Source organism: Mustela nigripes, chromosome 18 (genome assembly GCF_022355385.1).
Source record: "Mustela nigripes isolate SB6536 chromosome 18, MUSNIG.SB6536, whole genome shotgun sequence".
NCBI lineage: Eukaryota > Metazoa > Chordata > Mammalia > Carnivora > Mustelidae > Mustela > Mustela nigripes.
The window spans coordinates 13,053,924-13,068,648 of NC_081574.1; the positions used below are offsets into that span (position 1 = coordinate 13,053,924).

The 14,725-nt window shown below is 39.2% G+C and overlaps 1 protein-coding gene across 7 annotated transcripts in view; it reads left to right on the forward strand.

Moving 5' to 3' along the window:
* Positions 1 to 14,725, forward strand: part of TENM3 (teneurin transmembrane protein 3) — a 433,328-nt gene that overhangs the window by 346,542 nt on the left and 72,061 nt on the right. For 3 of the 7 annotated variants that reach the window (XM_059384375.1, XM_059384378.1, XM_059384382.1), the window contains 3 exons: positions 10,639 to 10,665; positions 12,232 to 12,252; positions 13,168 to 13,314. In XM_059384375.1, the coding sequence (XP_059240358.1) occupies positions 10,639 to 10,665; positions 12,232 to 12,252; positions 13,168 to 13,314 (195 nt within the window). The remainder of the gene's footprint in view (positions 1 to 10,638; positions 10,666 to 12,231; positions 12,253 to 13,167; positions 13,315 to 14,725) is intronic. The other 4 variants (XM_059384379.1, XM_059384381.1, XM_059384376.1 and 1 more) reach the window with 3 other exon arrangements.

Below are 14,725 nucleotides of genomic sequence, written 5' to 3' on the forward strand. Positions count from 1 at the left end.
AAAAGTCAGAACTTTGCATCCCCTTTGATGTAAGGGCGGAAGAATGAAGCCCACAATTTTAAGAGCTATGATTCCTTCCGGCAATGGTACATTAATATCCTTACAATGGCAGAACTTGTTAAGTTGAAAATAGCTTTTTTCCATCTTAAAACAGTTCCTTTCCACCTCCCAGTTTTTTCAAATACAAGTGTGTTTGTGGTGTGAGTCCACACAGAAGCCATACCTCTCCTCTCTTTTCATACTTAACATCTTATATTCACAGATTATGGTGTGACTGGAGCCAGTTTTTTTCTATTGCTCTTCTTCATGATGGGTTCATTGACCCTCTCCTGTTCGAGTGCCTCTTCCGTGAAGCTGGGAAACAGCTGTCTGAAATATGGCTATTATTCCTAGGGTTTAGCCGACATGTGCCTTGGATAAATTAAGGAGCAGTCAAAGGAAGTCCATAAATATGAATACTTTGCCAGCTGCTTTTCCATTAAACTCTGTTGGTTGAATGAAATTAGCAAATAATTATGTTGGTGGGGAATCTACTATATCCAAATGTAATATAATGTCTTCCTTTAACAACAGAGCTTAATTTTTTCCTGTACACCAAATTAGTTTTTAGGGTAATCTACATTGCAAATTGGCCGATTTGCATTAGAACTATGCCTACTTGTTCTGATTTGTCAACACCTCTTTTTTTAAAAAGTCTTTAACATTGAGCATGGGTGGGTAAGACCATCTGCTTACGGAGCTTGCCTGCAGCTCCGTCACTTAACACATGAGACAGGTTACAGCTGTTTAATTGTTATGGTGCTGAATGATTATCATTCTATTCAAAATTAATATTTATATATGTATGCATAGAAAGCATGTGGTTAAACATAAGTGATCTAATTGTGAATTAATGGCATTAGGTATTCATTAATTAGTCCCCCCATGAACAATGAAGGGTAAAATAATGCTTTTCACATACACTCCCAACTCTTGGCTTTTAAGATGAGTCCCCAGGAGTGATTATTATGCATGTGAGTAACCCACTCCAAATGCACTGATGTGTGCAGAGAAAAAAAAATCACCATATACCTGCCATTAAAAAAACAGGTATCTGTAAGATGACACATACCTGCCCCCAAAAGCATTGTCCTCTGAACTGTGATCAGTATAGGTACAAACCACGCAATGCAAGCCTACGTGTGTGTCTGCTATGATTGCATGAATTTCATGTGTCCACATGTCACCCATAGGAACGACCACAACCTGTTGGGGGAACCAGCTCAGCGGAGAGTGGGTTTCCTCCTGTGCTTAACAGTGGTGCCCCCAGACTTAATAGCATTCTGCTACAAAAAGTCAGCAACATATATTCCATCATATCTGCTCAGTACACTTGATAATGAAGAGCAAAATGAAAAATTGTCCGCAAAGTTGCAATGCAAGGATAGAGAAATGCATGTAAAATAGGGTATTTACGTGTCTTCCTTTCCAAGTAGTTCCTATAAAAAGAGACTTGTTATTTATAGATATTTATAAAGATATCTATACGCCATTGGGACATAGGGACTTGCCTTGCTTAAGTACAGTTACTAATGAGGGAACACACAGTCTAGAAGGACAAGTTGGGGTGTGTTTATTCCGAAAAGCTGAGTCACATTTTGATTGGAAAGTGTGCATCTACACCAGCTGAGGGTTAATGGGAGACCAAAAAGAAGAAAACTTCTGCTATGAGAGTGGAGTTATGCCCACTCTGGGAATTAGCCAGTTCACATAAAGAAGGTTCCCATGAAAGAGAGACGATGTGGAGGAGGTAGAGAATAAGGAGGCTTATCCTGACATTAGTAGGGTGGAGTGGGCCTCATGACTTTGAAGAGAAAAGCGACTGGCAATTCCCAACTCCTTCAATTAAAGTGAGATTTCTTTCATTCTTCAGAGTCTCTTAAAAGATGCCAATTACTTCCTGCGTCGGTCCTTTCTAAACTCTCTTATTAAAAAGATTAATTAATACTACTTAGTATTTATTGAGTGTTTACTATGCGCTAAGGCGCAATGCAATGTTCCCTGCATACAACACTTATTTAATCCTCACAACCTCAGCAGATAGAATATCTTAAAATCTCTACTGAGGGGCACCTGGGTGGCTCAGCTGGTTAAGCAGCCAACTCTTGATTTCTGCTCAGATCATGACCTCTGGGTCATGAGATTGAGACCCACACCAGGCTCCCTGCTCTGCTTGAGGATTCTCTCTCCCTCTGCCCTGCTCACAAGCACAGGGGTGGCTCTCTCTCTCTCTCTCAAATAAAGAAGTAAAAACCTTTGTAAGTAAATAAATAAGTAAAATTAAACCTCCATTGGAGGAACCCAGCCTCAGAGAAGTTACCTAATTTCTTTATGGTTGCCCAGCTGGAAATCATTCCCAATACCATACTCTTGAGCGCTAGACTATGCTGTCTCCTTTAAACTGTTTTTGCACGTATGTGTATAGGGAAGTAGGCAAAAATTAATTTTCTTCTGTGATAAAGAGAAATTAATATCTTTGAACCTGTCAAAAAAGATTGAATTTTTGTAGAAACTGCTGCAGTAATAATGTCGTTGATGTCTCAGTAATAAATTTTATTTATTCAGCAAAATATAAATTGTAGCTGATAACAGGACCCGTGGTTTGCAAAAATAAAAGTAACAATTGCAGCAACAAAAAAAATGACTTAAGGGAAATTAATTGGTACTGTGAAAGATTTAAGAAAATTGTAAACTATTGAAAGTGCCATATACCGCCTTCCAAAATTTAGACTTGCCTCCAGTTCTTTTCTCAGCTGAAATTAGTAGGCTACATACCATGTATGGACATTGACCGGTGAAAAACAGTGTGTAGGAGACAGGTAATTAGTAGCAGCAAAGTAAGTGCTCAAAATGCAAGAGGTAAACATCTGCACAGACTCCTCTCACCCACAAATAAAGAAAAATTACTCTCTGCATAATTTGCCTGTGAAAAAAGCCAGTGATCTATTATTTTTCCCAAAACAACTTACAGTTTATCTTAGGTGAGTTAAAGATTGTTCAGTTCTGTTTATGGTCTTCCCTGGCGTCTTCAAGAAAACTAATAAGAGGAAGACCCAATATATCTTACATAATTACTTACAAGTCTTATTCTAGAAATTTTTCTTAAATACTAAATTTTACACAGAGGCAAAAGCAATGACAGCGGCCCAGAAATGCTACTCACTGATATTGATCCGATCCATAGGTTATTGTTAGGGCGTCCCATAAGCCATATTGTTCCCATATTGTTATGGCTTCCTGCCCACTAGTCCTGTTAGTGTTACACAGACATCACTTTAACCACAGTCATAACCAAGTTCATCGTATCAATGTAAAGATCCGAATACTCATTAATGTAAAAAATGCTTGTGTTACAGTTTTTCTCTGGATAGTTGAGTTCCCAGATCAGGGTGCCAAAACGGACCGGATGATTTTTAAATCTAGGAAATCCTAAGTGAATGTGGTTTTGCTTGTGTCAAGAGTGCAGATCTAAAGGAGATGTGCACTACCGACAGGTGTAGGTGTGTGATCGGCAGATGAAATCACACCACGTGCAAAGACCATAGAGCACCTGTATCACACGCGGAACAACACACATCTCTTTGCGTAGACTGTGTACATGCCAAAGTCAGGAAGTCAGCGTGCTGTCTGCATTCCAAGCGTTCCGGGGCTCCTGCCATTAGTAGTCATAGAGGCTCGGGGTGAGAGCAGGCCCCCTGCTCAGCAGAGAGGCCGATGCGGGGCTTGATCCCAGGATCCCCGAGATCATGACCTGAGCCGAAGGCAGAGGCTTAACCACTGAGCCATTCAGGTGCCCCGGGGCGTGGAATTCTAAACTGAAGGGAGAACACCAAATATTTTTCTATCGGTTATCTTTACAAAGCTTTGCAGGTTATAATGGCCCTTTCCCAGCAATGCTGACTTGATGAAATGGGGTTTATCTCATAGCACTTTTTCCATGAAGTCTCTTTTTTTCCTGGACTGACATAAATCAAGAACATATTTTTTCACTCCCTTGGAATGTCTTAGGGTAGTGTTCCAAACTGAAATCCAGTATTTTGCTGGGGTAGGGCGCCTGTAAGAAGCAATGTTTTTGTATAGATAGTTTGTTCACCAAATTTCCCATCTATAAAAAGGAATAGAATATGTAAATTTTCAAAAAAAAAAAAAAGGTGTGATCGAAACAGGTTTTCAAAAGTGTATTGCCCATGTTAGGGCAGCAAAATTCCTTCCAAAAACACGTGCACACAAGTGAGCACACGCACACTCACACAGACTGTTTTCCTCACTTTCTAGTTGTTAAAATTCAAATTCAGTGACTCTTCCAAACAGGATAAAATATTTGAGATGTTTTATTCTAATCTTAGAATGAGAATTCTTATGGGGAGGGAGAACCTAATGTGGGGGGTCCAAGGAAATTGTTTTATGGCATTTAGAATTAGATCACTGCCATAATCCTTTATGACAAGGCATTCAGTAATTGACAGTGTGTACCAATTAAGGAACATCAAACCAATGGGTGTGCGGCATGCACACTGATTTGAACAGTTACTGATTGGAATAAATGGATTTAATATGTACTTATTTGCAGACTGTTGCTTTCCTGCCATCCTCCAGGAACTGGTAGTGAATAATCTAAGAATGATACCTACTTACAACTTTAATGAGATACTAATGTGAATCATTTTTTAAGTCTGGGTTATAAAGTATAAGGAAACACACACTGCTAAATAAAAATTTGTCCTCAATTCCAAGGACGTTGCAGTAATCACCATAGTAAAGAATATGTCTGTGTTTTATTATGTACTCATCTGATTGAATTATCCTCTCTTGGAGACAGGTCCCTAAGATTTTATTGTTGTAATTAAACTGAGAAACATTTCCGGCTTCTGGGTTTCATGCTATTTGCCTGCGTCTAGGCTCTACATAGGCGTGAACTCAGTGGCCCAGTGAAAATACTGTACTATTTAATGTGCTCCAACCGATCATATTGTCAATGGTAGAGACAATACGAATAGAATAGTTCATAACGATATATACCAGCAACTATGTATACACAGACTATTTGTATTTTTCCCTTGTGAGCTGTCTAATGGATATACAACCAACTTGGTTTGGCCTTGATTTCTTCTTTGTGTTTTTAAGAATTTTTTTTTTTACACTAAAAGGAAAGCAAATTTGGCATTGATCCCATTCTGTGTAGACCTCCAAATATCCCATTTCTTCCCCTGAAGCAGATATATATCCTCCTCTGACCTCTTCTTTAAATGAGCAACCTTCTTTGGGACTACCACTCAAAAGACTTTTCTTATGCAGATTTTATGCCTTAATGAAACTACTTCTGTTCTTTTATTTTTCAAACTCACTTGTTTTAATTTTTTCTTGGTTTTCCCTTCTCAGTTTTAATATCTTGCCTATTGGTTTTCCAAACTCTGGGTTTTGAGAACAGGTTATAGCAATTCTTTTTTTTTTTTTTTTTTAAGATTTTATTTATTTGTCAGAGAAAGAGCACAAGCAGGGGGAGTGGCAGGCAGAGGGAGAAGCAGGCTCCCCACTGAGTAGGGAGCCTGATGTGGGGCTCCATCCCAGGACCCTGGGATCATGACCTGAGCCGAGGGCAGCCTCTTAACTGACTGAGCCACCAGGACACCCCCAGTTACAGCAGATCTTATCATAAAGTTTTCTTTAGTCTACATAAGGCACTCTCATATTTATGAGGCTGTGTTGATAGGTTAATATTTTAAATTAGTTTGGATTTTAATCTTACTTCCTAGCTTCTCCCTTTAATTGTCAAAGTTGAATTAAGGATTTCTACTTTTTTTTTTTTTTTCCATCTTATTTTTTCATGCACTCAAGTAAATTTATCAGCCATTCCAAAAACAGATGATGCTTCTGGTCTACCTTACATAGGTACATAGTTCTGATTCTTCTGAGTTATGACTATAGCTGATTTATTAAGTGCATGGACTTTGGCCACAGACTACCTGGTTGGAATTTTGGCTTTGCCACTTCCTAGCATTTTGACCAAAAGTTATTCCACGACCTCCCTTTCTTCATTTGTGAACTAGGGAAGTTAACAAAAGTACCTATTACTCCATAAGGTGGTGAAAGTTAAGCCTTCTCATGTAAAACATTTAGCATAGTTTTCAGCACTTAGTAAAAACAGTAAATGGTAGTTATTGTTAATACTGTTGTATGTAGTTAGGATGGATAGGTTGAAAGGGGGGAGAGGAAGAGCTGCTTGAAAGAGAGCGGAAGGATTTTGGAAACAAGGTATTGCTGACATGTGCTTATGAAAAGCAGCCTCTGTATTATTCATAGAGTTTCTTCAAAAGCTTCAAACACACGTAATAAGGACATTTCATCATGTTATTCAGCAGATATTAAGACTCCCTTATGAGCCAGGCAGTGGGAAGATAGGGATTAGCATGGCCTTGGAGTTTACATTTCTCATGGAGACAGTTCACACACTCAGCGTCCTGTGTCTCTGTATCATGAAAGCCTTGGACTTATACAGAATCTCTTATTGAACTGGTCACAGCTAATTCATGATTCTTGTCTTCTCCTTTCACATTGACCCTAGTGTTCATGCTCCTAGACTTCTTCCATGACAAGGACTCGGTGAGAAAAAAGGAAAGAGTCCGAAAACTAAAGGACATGGAGGGAGGTGGGTGCCCATAATTTTGAGAGATCAGCAGATGAGCCAACAATATGTAGGTAGACTTTCCAAAAAGTTACTCTTCCTTTCTAGAGTACGCATTAGGAATTAAAAACTGCTCAAGACTAAATATGACCAAGGTCCCACCTTACAGGACTCCAGATCCTTACTACAGGGTACAAATGAGTGTAGAATAGTTTGTGTCCATCTCCTCCTGTCTTCCCTAAACACAGAGGGGGAATATAGGGCATTAGAGACTTTGAAAAAAGAAATAATTCTTTTTAAAAAGAAACATCTAGAGGGGAGTGTGTGAAAAGGAACAGTACTTCCCATTTGGGTAGTACTTCCCAGTGGGTGATACAGGAGGTCTCTGGGCTATTCATATGATAAAAATATTCTTGATGACCCAAACTTTCTTCCCCATCGACAGTTGCGCCGAATCTTTGCCCACCTGAACCAGCAAGTAGACCATGGACTTCGAAACGCATGGGCTAGAAACCCGAGCATTCATTTCCTCCGTTAGGTTCTAGAGATGACTGTGTGTCTGAATGTATTTTGGAAGAGAGACAATACAGACCAAGAATTATCTCTGACATTTAAAAGACACTCACCTGCATTTTGCAATTTCAGTTAGACCCACCTGGCCATTTCCCAAGGAAGCCATGTAGAAGACATCTAGAGCCGTCTTCTGGCTTTGTAGATATCTACTTAAATTTGTGTTAGATCAGAAATAATTGCAAAGTAGCTCTGAGCAAGAAGAGGTGTCATGACCGTCAGTGCCCTTGCATACACTGTCTCTCCCTCCTCAGTCTCTCCGTTTGTATTCATTGTATCAACTGTATTTGTATCATAGTCTTGTGGGGAGGATTAAGTGGGAGCCTGCTAGAGAGGGTTCAGTGCAGTATCTGATACAAAGTAAGGCTTTATTGTTATTTTCAGGGATCAGAGCAGGGATGGGAATACTTTAGGTGCATCCCCCGCATTCTTCTGAATCTGGTCTGGACCTGGACCAGAGCTAGAAATTTGGGGATCATTAATACATCAGCCTGGTGCTCACAGGCTGCAATTTATAGGACCAGAGCCCATGGAAGAGCTGAAACCATAGACAGCATTTCGAGTCTGTGAACACACCTGCATTGCGTTCCTGCGGTGGTGGCAGGGGCAGTCCTTAGCTCTCACCACTTTTCTCAGAGATGTGAGACCCCAGAAGGATTAAGAATCACTCTCTTACAGGAAATACGGTAATACTGACTCCCCCACACCACCCCCCTCCCGTGTCCCACATGGGTCTTTTTAAAAGATAAAGAATTGAAACTCCAGGGAAAGTGTTTTATGAATACATTTTACTAGAGAATAGTTTTTTTAAGGGGTTCCATTTTATATGTCTAGCACTGATGTTTATAAGAGTTTTCTTCTATAAAGCAAATTTAAAACTTTTGGTGAGTAGGTCTAACAGGAAGGACCTTGTTTTAGTGTCAGAGCACATTCATTAGTTTTCAAAGAAGTTTTTTTTGCAACTAAATGTGCATTTCAGCCATTGTTAGGTATATTAATTTTTAAATATACCGTATTATTTTTATGATTATTGTTCCTAATGGCTTCTTGCAACATGCCTGCATTTTTCTGATAATTTCCTGTAGTGGGTTATATAATGATGTTTTTATTGTTGCAATTATTATTCTTAATAATTATTTGAACCTCATTTATCGACATCTCCTTTTAGCATCTTTATCATCTAGAACAAGGCTTTTGTGGTATTATCAGAAATTTTAATCTTCGAGGACAAAATATACATGGTGTTTTTTGACCCCTTTCTGTCTTGGTTTGAAACAGCCTCAAAAAAAAAAAAAAAAAAAAAAAGAAAGAAAGAGGGAAGGATGGAAGAAAGGAAGGAAGCAAGCAACTTATCAGCCTTACAGTTACTCCCTATGATATAAAATGCAAAAATCTTGGTATCTCTTTCTCAGTACAGATCCTGTTCTTCTGGTTGGTTTTAACTGTTTGCAACATTTGTGTTCAATATTTTTAATATTTACAGTGTTATATAAATGTTGACCTGCTATCTATTTTAAATATATTTGCTCATTTCGTTTCCACTTTTGTTTTTCCTCTGACCCAATGACAAAAACTACCTTTACCTGTAATCAGGCCACTGTTTTGCATAATTGATTCTGTTTGCTAAAATAACAGGATGGGCTGGATTAGAAATAATCCATTCCTCCTTTAAAACTACTAATCCAGATCAAAATTAATTGCATTCCTTATTTTGGTTGTGTTAACTGAAGTGGACCTAAAGTTAAAGAAAAAGGCTCTCCAACTATGATCAGTGTGATTAATTTTATGAATTAAGAATTCCTTCTTAAATCCAGACCCTGTCTGGATCAGAAACTTCTTCTTAAATAAGGCACTCTGTTTATATTTAGGTCATCAACTTGAGCTATTAGGAATCTCTACGAGATTATAAAATGTTCATAAGGGATTACTGAGAAATTGCATGCATGATGTTAAACCATAGTATATTTTTATTTTAATGTTTGAAAATAGTTATTTTCATTAAGTTCTCATTTCAGAGCCGTACCTAAGAGTGTTTCTTCTTCACCTTAATTTCCCCTGCAATATATTGTCAATTAGTTGTAAACACTTACATTTAAATGCAATTCAGGAGCCTCTAACGGAATCCTGTGGCAACATGAAGAAGCCTTTTATATCCACATACAGATGTGTCAGAAGGTTTTATGGTTTTGTTTATGCACCTGCCAGAACTAGCAGACCTGAGTGGCTGAACTGCAAGTTCAAGTTTAAATCATTCTGTTATGAGTTCGGCTATCACTTGCATGTGTCAGTAATGAAAAATCATCAACATAAGCATCTTTGAAAAGCAATTTTAGATCATTAAAGATGTATGAGGTTTGACAAAGCAAGAAGATTTCAGGCTTATTAAGAATATATTAACATCTCTGCACTGAGCGAGGGGAGAGAGGTATGGATGCCTCTGTTTGAGAGGAAAGGTATAGCCTGCTTGTAACCTCATGAAAGATTAAATGGACGGGTATAGGAAGAGACTTTGGTCTTAATTCTGGCTGTTCCTAAGGAACCATTGTGAGAAATGTGGCTGCTCCAGGACGAATCCTGAAAAGAAACAGGATCTTAGGAGAGTCTGTATTTCATCACAGATTACCTACGCAATACACCACTGTCCAGCAGAGGTATAGTCAAGGGCTCCTGGGTAATTGTTCTCTATAGAATTTATACATACACTTTTATAGTATATTAAGTTTGCTCCATTTATTCCAAGATTCTTAATTACTTCCCTTTTTTGCTTATTTACTAGGCGTTAAAGTTTGATAAATAGGTAAATGCACAAGTGGCTCAAGACAGAAGGGGAGGGCAGCAGGATTTTGGTGGGTTTCTCTCTCGGGCTGAAGAAAGACAGCATCAGAACACACAAAAACGGTCCCTCCACGGCTCCTGTGTTGTCCTTTTTGCCCTCAACCACGCAACTCTTACAAAACTACTTCCTTAAAAGCGAACTTTCAAAAATTAGCATGATTTTCTACATCCCCCCCCCCAAAAAAAAGTTTGTATATTTGTAACTCTCATTGTTGTAAATTTCCCTACTTCTTTAGTAAAAAGAATTGATTCCATTTGTCCCGCTTGGCTATTAAAGTATAATCTGCAGGATTCGGGGGGGGTACGTCCCAGATAATCTGTGAAAGGTAGTGTCAGTTGCCCTGCGCACTTCTCTTGAAAATGCTGAGTATTTCCTGGAATCATGACCACATTTACTGAAACGTGAATATATATTTCCATTTTAGAAGATAACGAAGTGCATCTCTGTCGTGTGATGTGAGTCTCCTGTCCACTGCGGCTACTCGATTTGCATGTAAATTCTGAAAATTTCCTTGTCCATGTGACACTTCTGAAATGTCTGTCTGTTCTTTTTTCCTTTTTAATTTCTCAAGCTCACTATTTGGATAAGATAGTTAAAGGTACTGTATACTCGCTCTTTGTTGACATATCTACCTATATATCTCTTTATTACCGTGTATCAGACTGTTCTAGGTTTGAAAATAGACTGTTTCTCATGCATATTTTTGTAAATTATAAATCAGGCTTACATTATGTGAAATGCCTTGGATTTAAAGTATCGAGACTTCAATGTCCGTGTCTCATTTTTATAATTTTGGGTTATCACAAATCTCATTCCTATGTAAAAGCATTAGTTTTCACTGGAACCAAAAACTGAAGATAACAGTACATTTGCTGTTTTTTGTTTATTTTATTTTACTTTATTTTATTTTTCTGCCTTAAGATCTTCATTGTTGGCAGTTCAGCTAATGAGCTTTAAATTCTCTCTTGAAGAATCACCAATGCTCACTCTGTTATCACAGAATAAGAAATTGTCAATCTAAAGAAGATTCTGCTTAATATATGTTGAGAGAAGTCTCATTTATCCTTATATGGAAACTTCTTTGGTTACTTCTAAATGTTTCAAAATATATGTGATATCATAATTTCTGTTCTGTTCTTTTCTGAAAAACAACAAAATTACCATGCACTCTACAAAACAGAAATGATAACATTGCTCAGCAGAAAACAGCAGATTCTCGTCTCTTCAGTTCTCGTAGAAATAGGTGGAAAAATGTTTTTTCAGAAGAGAAAAGTCCCTCTCCCTTTCTCCTCAGATTACCTATTTTCTATTCCTTGTTTGTGCTTTTCATTAGAATATGAAAATATTCATGGCAATATCCAGGCTTTCGTATCCGTGCATTCAGTTGCTATGCCTCTTTGTCAGGGGGGCGATTAAATCTTCCTTTTTCGTGAAAAACCAAACAAAAACATGCAGAAGGAAAAACTCACCTTTCATGTATTGAAAATCTATAGATACAGATGGTAATTGTCTGAGAGAAAAGAAGCAGCAAAATTAATCTTATCCTGACCTGATGGTATCCATAAGCATAATTTCATTTTCCCCTACCACAAGAGACTGTCAAAATAGTCTTCTTTCTCCTAGCTCTAATCTTAAGAGACAGAACGTCTCTTTGAGATATTTTCCTTTCCAGTTCCACAGTGGAAGAGGGGAAGCCAATATATGAATAATTCTTTCAAAATGACGTAAAATAAACATCTTTAAACAGATCGTTCCCTTAAATTTTGTCACCGAAACAAGAGTAGCATTCTGATTATAAGAAGCGGGATAACAAACCCCATCACTCTAGCAAATATTTTTGGCTCAGGTATTCTATATCAAATTATAAATAATCCTGTCCAAAGAGATCTGATTAATAGCTAATTATTCTTACCATTTTGGAGCATCAATATCCTTGTTTCTGACAGTGTCACATCACACTCATAGACTAGAACACCAAACTCTATCTGAGCATCATCCTCATAAACAGACCATTTGGCTGCATGCCAGATATCATCAGTAGAAAGTGGCAAAAATTGTTTTTTTTTTTTTTTTAAATGTCATGTTAGACTGAAACAATTATAGATTTTGGATATATTAAATTATTTTAATCGTTTCCCAAATTTTCCCTCCTTGCCCATAAAAGCAGACAAGATAGGATATAAAGGTAACAGCATAAAAGCCTTAGGGAGATTGTCACAAAATATCACTCTTCGCTCTCTGTCTTGAAGCACGTCACTACCGTGTTTTTGTTCAGTCTATCAATGTTTTATTGTGGTCCTTATGGTATTTCATTTTGTCCGTCCTAAGTAATCAGATATGCACAGCTATTACATTTAGTTGGAAATCCTGTCGGTCCTGTCCCATCCGTATGCAGCCTGAATCCTGATGTTTGTTAGAATAGATGCTAAGCTGCTTCTCTATTTCCTGGGCTTTGCTTATTCTGTGAAAAGGAATGTACTCTTGGCATAAAGTATAGTCATCAAGACTGGCCTATACTTTGTGCAGTTACTTAATGCACTGTAATTTCACATGAATGTACGGCAACTCTGAGGCCAGATAAAATTAACGTTCTCTTTTTAACATCGTTCCCATCCTCATCGCCACTTTCACGCTTTTGAATTTAGAGGGAATTTTTTAAAGCAACAAGGTGCTGTAAGAAGGCACGTCCTAATGAGCGGCCATTGATGTCTTCAACTGATTAAAAATCGATTCCAGGGATTCTGAAATTATCTCGCCGAGATGCTCTTTCACACCATACAATCAACCTTGTTGCTTTGCTCAAGAAAAAAAAAAAATTAAGTTAATTTTGTCTGGCCTGCGGCTAGTTAGTGGATCGTTCTATATATTTCTGTCCTGCACAGGTAAGTGGTGTCTCAAGGGTCAGGCCAATCAAAGATGCCACTTGGATAAGAATTAGATTCCTTAGAGACTGTTGCTGTTTCTCTCCATGTGCAATTACAGTATTTGTGCTGTTTACAAAGGCCTGTGCCCACTAAGTGTCCCTTATCTGTTTATTTTGGGTGCGAAAACGTTCCATACTCAAATCACTTGTGTTTTCCTTCTTTGTCTCCTTTGACAGAGGGTTGTCCTGGGCTGTGCAACAGCAACGGAAGATGTACACTGGACCAAAACGGCTGGCATTGTGTTTGCCAGCCGGGGTGGAGAGGAGCGGGGTGTGATGTAGCCATGGAGACTCTCTGCACAGACAGCAAGGACAATGAAGGAGGTAAGAAATGCTGAGTGTGACAACAAGTGTGTGCCAGAGCACAGGTTTTTACATTACGTAGCTATCTGGTGCCCCCGAAAATCTGATCCCCCTAGATTAGGTTGATTGAAAAATGTATGAGTGCTGATCGAGTGATTTTTGCTCCCTATTTTCCCCGAAACAAATGCGAGATTGTTATCATTCAGGAAAAAGGCAAGGTCATCCAGCTCCTGTATAATGTTCATTGTCCTCCGTCGCTTTTCCTCATCTCCAGATGACGATTCGCCACATCCCAGTATATACGGCCCTGTGAACTGGGAGCACTAAAGCAATATTTTAATACCTAAACATTCCAAAAGTTGCGGGGCATTTCCCAAGCTCTTCTGATGAAAGCACGGGTGGGGAAAAAAATAGTGAAGAAAACAGCATCTGTGAAGCCGTTCTCCCGGTGTCTGTGTATCCTAAACGTCACAGCCTCTGAAAGATGGGACAGTCCACCCCGGGTAGGCCCCTGGTTAAGAAGTAGCTCTTTCCCCTGTTGTGCACAGTTTCGTTTCAGAGAATAAAGAGGGGCAGCTGGTGATTACTTCTCCCGTGATGACGTGGGTGTCCCTTGTCGCCGCTCAGTTGAGGCGTGCATTTAGGCCTGAGTTTTTAGAAGGGACTTAGCTCCTAGCCGGGCCTCGGCGGCCACTTGCTCTGTGCTGGAGGGTGTGTTTCCCCACCTGCCTCCTTCGTTCCTCCTGCTGTCTGGGAATGTGCACAGGAGCCAGACAGGTTTGTGAAGAGTGCAGGTGCTGGAGTCGGTTCTTCACCCATCCTTGGACCTATGTGACGTCACAGTTGCTTCATCTATGAAACAGGAACAAAGGGGTTTTTGAAAGGGTTAAGCGAGAGAATGTAGGTACTTAGTACATTGTACTTAGTACTTAGTACATCACCAGGCAAATAGTATGTCGTTAGTGGCAGCTGCTCGGACTCCATTTTCCTTTTGCTTTCGTCTTGGCTGGCTGAAATTCATAGGAGGTTGTCAGGGAAGATTAAGTCTTTTCTTTCCAACATAGAGTGTATATGTTCTTTGGGAAGCAGAGGGACTAAAACCAACCCTCAGTCCCCCCCGCAACAGTCATTCCTCCAATGCACATGTGCACATACTACACCTACACGCACATGCGCATGTACTACACCTGCATGCACATGCACATGCACACGTACTACACCTACACGCACATGCACGCATACTACACCTACACGCACTTGGGCACGTACTACACCTACACGCACATGCACACGTACTACACCTGCATGCACATGCACATGCACACATACTACACCTACACGCACATGCACGCATACTACACCTACATGCACTTGGGCACGTACTACACCTACACGCACATGCACACGTACTACACCTGCATGCACATGCACA